Source organism: Cryptomeria japonica, chromosome 7 (assembly GCF_030272615.1).
Source record: "Cryptomeria japonica chromosome 7, Sugi_1.0, whole genome shotgun sequence".
NCBI lineage: Eukaryota > Viridiplantae > Streptophyta > Pinopsida > Cupressales > Cupressaceae > Cryptomeria > Cryptomeria japonica.
The window spans coordinates 219,667,667-219,677,522 of NC_081411.1; the positions used below are offsets into that span (position 1 = coordinate 219,667,667).

Sequence of the window (9,856 nt, forward strand, 5' to 3'; positions counted from 1 at the left end):
AAGAAATTTAAAAAAGAAAATCAAAGAAATGTTGACATTAGTTATGAAATTTTTCATAAATATTATTTATTTCTATATTAATATAGTTCAAACAAAACTTATTTAAATAATTATATGATATCCTCTTCAATAAAAATATTTTTAAAAAATAAGATACACATCAGTTATGAAGTCTTACAAAGTCTTTGCATGTATATTGAAGTCTTTGCATGTCTACGGCGATTATGAAGTTTTGCAAAACTTAATATAAAACAGATGTCTCCCTCGTTTTATTTATTATTAAGAGTGTGGTGAATGAAAGTAAGAAAGGGTACTTGTGTTTGCGTCTTATTCTATTGACTGCGGAAACACAGTAAAGTGTTTTGTTTGGCATCACGACAGAGCCGCAGTGCAAGAATCGAATCTCATATATTATGGATCGCTTTCAATGGTTACCAGAAGATATAGTGGAAGAAATTGTTTCGAGAGTCCCTTACATATTTCACAATGAGCTTAGGTATGTATGCAAAATGTGGAAGACAATTATAGAAAGTGGCAAAATCTACAAGGAAAGAATCAGTTCAGGTTCATCTGACAAACTTGTATGTTTTCTGGACCAATCTGATGACTGTAATAGAATTGCAGTCTATGATCCAGTTCACAACTCAGTGGCCAAAAGTCCTTCGGTGCCCTCTAAATTTCAGTTTACAAGGTTTTCTCACTGCTTATGTGTCGATCAGAAATTGATTGTGCTAGGTCTGCAATATGAAAATCAACCAACGGGGACAACTATGGTTTTTGATTTTATGTCTTGTAGATGGAAAACTGGAGCAGAAATTCCTATTGATAAATTTGGATATCAACTTGCATGTTGTGCATCGCCTGAAAGACTGGTTTACATTGCTGGAAGAAGTAAAAAAGCAGCAGTTTATGATGTGGGTGAAGACAAATGGGAGCTTCTTCCTGAAATGCCACACTCCATATCGTGGGCGAGGGGTTATTACATTGATGGGATGTTTCATGTGGTGACCATCTTTGGGACACTTAATTACCTGAGCAATCGATGCAATCCAGTGGCTAAACAGTGGGAAGTGTTGCAGCGATTTGAGTTGCTAAGATATCCTCCGTTATCTTTTGTAGCTGATTCTGGGCATATATATTCCTTTGGAGAGTACAATGTGATGGAATTTGACTGCTTAAGGAAGATGTGGATGGAAGCAGGAAACCCTCCTTCACATCTAAATTGGCTTGGTAGCACTGAGTCTCATAATAACATATTTCAATTTGTGACAGGAAAGGCAGATGGTTCTCCAAAATTCGGGTTATGGTCGAACACTTCAAGTAATTTTTCATGGCGGTGGGTTATTAGAGACAGGTCGAGAACCACAACATGGAGTTACTATAATTCTCTCACAATCGTTGAAATTTGATCTGAATTTTCTCCATGTCATCTCTTGTTTGTAGAATTCACTTATCTATTTGTGCTGACAGATCTTATGAGGGAGAATAATTTTTTATTTATTTTTCAATAAGCTCTGCAGCTATTAATTGTGATTCATATGTTATTTTCTATATGACAAAATAATAAAATCAAATTCATTGCATTTCCATAGTCCATATTGATATTATGTGAGATTTCTGTATTAAACTATGTGAAAACAAAATAATAAAATTTTACTAAAGAACATTAACTCTTTTTATAATATTGAACACTCTTCTTTAATTTTGACAGCACAAGAATTTCACTTTTAGCAATCATAGAACAGAGTCATAAGAACATATATAAACACAACACACATGGTACAGCTTCCCAAGACAGGTAAAATTCAGATTCATAATTATTCAATTTCTTTTGTTATTAACATTATTAATTTCCTTAATTGGTAGAACAAGTGTTAACATCACTAATTTCCTTAATGGGTTGAGTTATATGTACAATATTAACAAATAGAAAAACTTTTAAGATAAATAAACTAAATATCAAATTTTATTTCAACATTCAATAATTTATTTATACAATAATTATTATTTGATTAATTAATTTATATTTTTACATTTTTCTTAATCTTTTTTATTATTAAAAATTAAAATTATTTACAATTCCTTAAAAAACATTATTAGATTTTTTTTCCCTAAATTAAGATTCTTATTTCTAATTAAATATTTATTTAGTGAAAAAAGTCTACAAAAATAGTTATAAAAGTCTATTAAAAAAAGAAAGATACAAGATGCATGTCAGTTGTGAAGTCTTTCATAAATATTGCTTATTTTTAATTTAATATTATTTAATTGAAAAACCTATTAAAATAATTATATTAGTTGTATGACATGATCTTTAATAAAAATAGTTGTAAAAAAAGCAACATTAACAGTCAGTTGTAGAGTTTTGCAAATTCTTTGGATGTATAGTAAAATCTACACATGAATATGTCACATTATCTCTAATTATAACACTAAAAGAAAAATAACATTGCATTAGAAAATTACAAAACTTTATATAAAGCGATGCCTTCCTGTGCAGTCTTGCAAATTCTTTGCATGTATAGTAAAATCTACAAATGAATACGTGACATTATCTCTAATTGTAACAATAAAAAGAAAAATAACATTGCATGTTTACTCCGAGTATGAATGTTTACAAAAATTTATGTAAAGCTATACCTCCCTCGTTATGTTTCTTACAGAAAAGGGTACTGGTGTTTGCGTGTTATTCTATTAACCATGGCGTAGGGCAGAGCACCTATTGAGGAATCGAAATTTGAGCTCCTATTGAGGAATCGAAATTTGAAATATTATGGATCGCTTACCAGAAGACATAGTGAGGGAAGTTGTTCTGAGAGTCCCTGACATATTTAAATAATGAGCTTAGGTATGAATGCAAAATGTGGAAGACAATTGTAGAAAGTGAGAATCATTGCAAAGAAAGAATCAGTTCAGATTTAGCTGACAAGCTTCTATGTTATGTGGACCAATCTGGTGGTGACAGTAATAGAATAGCAATCTATGATCCAGTCCACAACTCAGTGGCTAGAATCCCTTCCATGCAGCCTAAATTTCAGTATATAGACTATTCTTACTGAATATGTGTCGATCAGAAATTGATTGTGATCGATCTGAAATATGAAAATCAACCAACGAGAACTATTATGGTTTTTAATTTTATGTCTTCTAGATAGAGGAAAGGAGTGAAAATTCCTATTCATATATCTCACTACCAACTAGCATGTTGAACATCGCCTAAAGGACTTATTTATATTGTCTAGGAAGGTATGGCAGTAGTTTATGATGTGCCCCTAGACAAATGGAAGCTTCTTCCAAGAATTAAAATCCCCATAGATTGGGTGAGGGGTTATTATATTGATGGGATGTTTAATTTGATGTACCTCTATGCGGATATATTTTATCTAACTTATCAATTCAATCGAGTGACTCAATAGTGGGAAGTGTTACAGAGATTTAAGTTGCTTGAACATCTTCCATTTTTTTTTGTGGCTTAATTTGTGTACGTATATTCATTTGGCATTAACAAAGTGATGAAATTTGATTTCTCAAGGAAGATGTGGATAGAGGCACACCATCTTCCTCCACATTTAAACTGGCTTTGTGTTATTAGGTTTGAAAATAAAATAATTGTGACAGGAAAGACAAATGGTTCTCCAAAATTTGTGCTCTACGATGATGATATTTGAAGTGCTCGCTCTGCAATGATGAGACTTTAGGTTAGTTATGGGATGAGACTCTAAGTGAACTCCCATCTGAGAGGATGAGACTTCAAGTGAGTTTCAATGGAGTTGAGTGTTTAGAAAGAAAAAAAATCAAGACATGGAATTACTATAATGCTTTTGTATTGGTTTAAATTTCATTTGAATTTTGTAATCTTTCTTTCATACAACTAGAATGGGGTGGTTGGATGACACAATCATTTAAGCTAGTGAAAAATCAACATGTAACTATTTCAATAGGTCCAATTCACTTCTAGAGAAACCAATAATATTCAAATTTAGCAAAATTGCCTATAATAGGATGTAATGGTAGTGTTTATTTTCTTTCCTTTCACTTGTTTATTAATTGGGATTTACACTGTCACATTGCATAATTATCGACAGGGAAGCTTTCTCTGAGAAGTATCTTCTTGTGCTAGGACTTCAATCTAGCCTAATCAAATTTCTAGCACACATTGTCGCTCTTTGTTTTAGTTGTAAATAAATTATAGTTGAATATTGGTGTTTCTTCATACAAGCATATCGATTCTGACATTCTCTATTTGACTATTTGTATTTCATTGCAACAAGGCAGCAAGTACAATATGAATCTTGCTTTTTAAGTGGACTTTTTATTATTATCTAAAGTCTGAGATATCTATGTTATTTTTTGCTTGTTAAGCTAGTAAAATTCACACTAGCTCTCTTTTTTTTCATAGAAAATGCACTATCAATTTAAAAATAATAATTAGCTTAGAGACCATGTCTATGAGTTATCCTTCTGTTAAAATTCACTTGGGACTTGCACTTGGTCATGTATGGCGAGATTGTAGTTTTGCACTGGCAACATGTCTAATGATGCTTGAACCTAGACATCATCATGAAAATTAGTCTACATTACAAGTGCCCTATGAGACACTGGGTTATCATCTTTATATTTGGTATTATGTTAGCTCTATAACACTCATTTAATGTAGTAGATTGTTAAAATCATGCATATAGATTCTTTATAAAGCATCATAAGAAAGCAATTGATTAATTTATCCAAAAATTAAAGTACATGTGAAACAAATTATTACTAACATCAATGACATACCTAAAGTCTTTTGAATAATTTTCCCTTGCATGATAAGGTTAAGTAGTAGTTAGTAAGATGTTAGTTAGACTGTAAACTTAGTATAAGTGGATATAATGTGATTTCAATGAAATTTAGTGGCATTTGATGAGGTTGTTTAAGGCAATAGTTTTATGTATTTAATCGACCATTTGATAAAAACCAAATGGTCTCCAAACTTCATTTTCTCTACAATGGATGATGTATATCCATTTTATTGTTCCATGTGCGCATGACACTAAAAGTGGATAAAATTTTTGTACATATAAATCTTGTATAATATATATCAATGATTGGTACCATTACTTATTTGGTATAAGGTTCCACATTCCTTTCAAATCCATTACTTTGTTGCCATTCAAGCCCTCCAATAATTCTTGATATGACCTACATGCAAGAAACAACTACTAAAACAAACGGCAAAATGGTGAAGTGATTAGGAACAAGGCTAGACTAGTTTGCAAAGGATATGCACGAGAAGAAGGTGAGGATTATGGAGAAACCTTTGCACCGGTTGCTAGACTTGAAGGAGTAAGAATGCTAGTTGCATTTACAACATTAAAGAGATTCAAGGTATACCAAATCGATGTGAAGTCTACATTTTTTAACGGACTTATAGAAGAAGAGGTTTACATTGAACAACCAAATGCATTTGCATTGACTGAAGACAAAGACATGGTGTGCAAACTTCATAAAGTTTTATATTAATTAAAGCAAGCTCCAAGGGCATGGTATGAAAGAATCCACTCACACCTGATAAAGATTGGAATTCAAAGAACCAGTGAGGACAACGATATTTACTTGAAGATAGAAGGAGATAAGTTATTAATTGTAGAAGTGTTTGTAGATGATATCATATTTGGAGGAGATGATGGCATGAGTTTAACTTTTGTAGAAGAAATATAAAAGGAATTTGAAATGTCTTTGATAGGTGAAATCAAAATTTTTCATTGGTTTGCAGGTCCAACAGATGAAAGGAGGAATCTTTATCAACCAGTCCAAATATGTGAAGGAGGTATTGAAAACCTTTGGAATGGAAGACTATAAACTAGTTGGAACCCCTATGATTACTGGTTGCAGATTATCCAAGGAAGATGATTCAGATCCAATGAATAAAATTGAGTATAGATCAATGATTGGTAAACTACACTATGTTGTTCATAGAAGACCGAATATTGCTCATGCAGTTGGTATAGTGGCTAGATTTTAGAATAATCCTAAAGAGACTCATATGGTGGCAGTAAAGAGAACTTTTCAAGTAGCTTATAGGAACTGTTGATTATGGATTATGGTATATATACAAAGGAAAATTCTCTTTCAAGGTGTTTATAGATGTTGAGTGGGAAGGTAATGTAGATGACTGGAAGAGCACAATTGGTGGAGAATTCTTTCTAGGAGGAAGATTAGTATTTTGGACCAGCAAAAAACAAAGTTGCATTTCTCAGTCTACAACAGAAGCAAAGTATGTGGCTGCATCTATAAACTATACTCAAGCAATATGGATGAGACATGTATTGTAAGGATTCAAGGAGACTATGACAAAACTAGTGGTCATATATTGTGATAATAACTTCAATAAGTATTTCAAAGAACCTAGTATTGCATGCTAAAACAAAGCATATTGAATTGAAGTATTATTTTCTAAGAGAAAGAGTGCAGCAAAAGCAAGTCGGGATGGATCATGTATCAAGTAAGGATCAGTTGGATGATATCTTCACTAAGTCATTTCCTAAAGAAACCTTTGAGTATCTCAAAGGAAAGCTAGGGGTTATACCCCTACCGAAGGTCAACTAAGATGTTGTTGCAACATTAATCCAGTAAACTAATTGAAGATTTTTCACTATGGATTGATGAGAAAAGGGCTACTCCTTAGGGGGGGCAGTAGAGATGAAGAAAACACTAGCAACAGAAGGTGAATTTGACACTTTGCACCTTTGGCATTGTTGTCAAAGGGGGAGAAGTAAAGAAAAAGGGAAGAAGAAAAGTAAAGGAGGAGAAGAACAGTAAAGAGAAGAAAGAGAAGAACTGATGAAGGGAGAAGAACAAGTACATCAGTCATAATAGTTAGTGTTCATGTTTTGCATGATGAACTTTTGGTGAGCTTTTGGTATTGCTATTTTGGTGTTGCCATTAATACCAAAGGGAGAGATTGTTGGCATATGGATGAGATGAAGATGACCGATAAAGTTGATAGATATTGTTGGCTAGATGATGATGATATAGTTGTAAGTTGTTTGATGACTTTATATGTGTTGTCATTGATGACAACCATATTTTCTTAGTCATCTATGTCATCTATGTTGGAATCCAAGAACACTGAGAGGGGGGGTGAATCATTGTTCTACCGAAATGATCAATTTTAACCTTATTAAAACATGCATACACCAACCGATATACCAATACATATAGAATTGAAAGAAGTAGAGAATCCAATAAGAAAATCACAAAAATGAATACCATAACAGATAGAGTTATACGTGGAAAACCTCACAGAGGAAAAACTACGGTGGGATTTGTGACTCACAATATCCATTCACTATCCATATGAAGAGATATTACAAAATATAGGGGCCTGCACTTGCAGGAAGGCTTACAACCTAGAGCACACTGCTCAATCACAAAAGGAGCCTCACTGACTACATATAAATCCAGACTACAATCCGAAGAAATGATTGAACTGCTAAGTTAGAATCTTCTATGCTAGTTTACAAACTTGGTTAAGCTCTTTCTATTCCTATCTAAAGCCCTAAACCCTTTACCAGAATAACCCTTACATAAATATCATCACATACATAATCTCTCTAATATATTTCGCATCTTCTATCCATCCATATTTGCATTCATATCGTCATCCACGTACATCAAAATGATCTAATCCAATTGACCTATATACCCTATACAATTTATCATGCCTTATGTCAGCTTACAAAGATAATTACAATATCAATATACATGTTGGCTAGATAACATAAATACATGAATATAAAAAAAATTGCTGATGTTGGATCCAAGAGATGTCAACCTCCAATACCGATCACCTTATTCTAAACCATGTCGGCCTACATTGCTAGTAACCAAAGAAATCCTTCCATCCTACTGGTACCAGTGTCGGTGAAGTGTCTATGAAGTGCCTGCTGGTACACAACTGAACCAAAACATGAAGCCAAAAAAAGATACCATGTTTCCATCAATGACAACATAGTGAAACCAACCAATTGAGTGTTAATTTCCAACAATCTAGACCTACTGGTATAGCCTAACCAGTAGAGGAATGTGTTAGACAACAAAACTGCTAAGTTGTTTTAAATCAGCAAATAGGAACAAAGCGATGATCAAGAGACTACTATAGACGATCGGTGAAGAGTTAGGAGTTGCGGTTTTACAATAGCATTGAAGACAGGAAGATGCACCTATGTTCCAAACTACATCAACAGATTCGGTGTATTGAGCGATTTATGATTAACTGTCATGAACTCTGTAAAGAAGAATGTATACCAGTAATGATTTAAGGTTTGTTAGTGGATCTTATCATGTTCATAAGTTAGTGATGACATGTCAGAATCTGTGTGTAATGATAAGATGGTGTTTGAGCATGTACAAGGATCTGATTTCTTGGGAAACAATAAAGTGCTTAGTAGAATGTGAAAAGCGTTTTATTTCTTATCAAATAAATGTGCAGTGATGTGCGGTGATCATTCAATGGTGGAAATTGTCTTGAAATTTATTATAATAATCTGTAATGATTTATAATGATCTATAATGCAAATTCATTGTATTTTGAATGTAGTTAGGGTTATGTAGCCAACCTAACTTAAAAATGTATTTAGGGCTAGTTGGAGAAGAGATTGTGTGTCGATAGTTTGAGAAGAAGGTGTTATTGAACTAGATCAAAGTATCTGCATGTGTGTAGAAGAGTTGTGTTGAAAAGGATTTGTACTAGCAAGAAAGGAAGTGTTGTGATCATATCATTTGCTCTGTTGTTCCCTAACAGTTACAACAGTTTGAAATCCCTGAACAAGGTAGATCCTAATAGGTCTTATATGTAAATCCCTTCACCAGGTGCTCATTAACTTTTGTTTAAAATCCTCTAACAAGGTTGCTCCTAACAGGGCCGAGGTAAATCCCTTAACCGAGTGACTCCTAATAGGGTCTTCTCTTAGCTGGGCATATTTTAAGCTCCTAACCGGGCTAGGCCTTTAACCAAGTGCATTCCAAAAGAGTGCAAATATTTTGTGCATGCTAATTACCACCGTAGTTTTTCTCATTTGGGTTTCCACATGAAAAATATATGTGTTTATATGGTGGTTCCATTGTTGATTTGAGAATTTGGTATCTTTACATTGTTTGCATAATGATGAACACTTGAGTGAATGGTTTGGTAAATCTACTAAGTGGATTGCTTGAGTAGTTACCTGTATAGTTTTTTGAAGTATTACAAAATTGTTTTACTACTGATTCACCCCCCCTCTTAGTAGTTACCGGATCCTTATAATAATAATGAATGCATGTACAGAGAATGTATGAGTAATAAACAGTCTACATGGCATTTATATAATCAAACTTAAATTCCTATACAAACATGTTGAGGTTATATTTCTACATTTAGTGCACAATGCTTGTAGGGGAGCTAATTGATCCTACATTCTAGGGAATCACTACATTGTTTTAATCTATGCAACTTTCTATTACATGTGTCTAGTAATAGGGAATAGGGGTTTTTCAAATTAAAATTAAAATTACTATTTTTTCAAGAAAACACAATACTTTGAAATATATATTTAAAAAATATATATTTTATTGTGTACAATATGATTTTTAAATTTTTACTTTCATTCTTAAATTAGAATATAAACTTATTTTGTTTATAATTTTAATAAATTGTAAGATTTTTTAATTTTTATAATATTATTTATTGTGTCTTATTTTAATTATAGTGGTAAGGACATTTTAAAAAAATAAGATGGATTTTAATGTCATTTTTAAATTATTTCAGAAAATTTTGTATATTATGATATTTTTGTAATGTAATTTATGGTTTATAAGTTTATATTATTTTTATAAA

The 9,856-nt window shown here is 32.4% G+C and overlaps 1 protein-coding gene across 1 annotated transcript; it reads left to right on the plus strand.

Moving 5' to 3' along the window:
• Positions 1-413: 413 nt before the first annotated feature.
• On the plus strand, positions 414-1,409 carry LOC131074454 (F-box/kelch-repeat protein At1g15670). Its single transcript, XM_059208443.1, has one exon. It carries the CDS (start codon positions 414-416, stop codon positions 1,407-1,409), a length of 996 nt encoding a protein of 331 aa, XP_059064426.1.
• Positions 1,410-9,856: the final 8,447 nt, after the last annotated feature.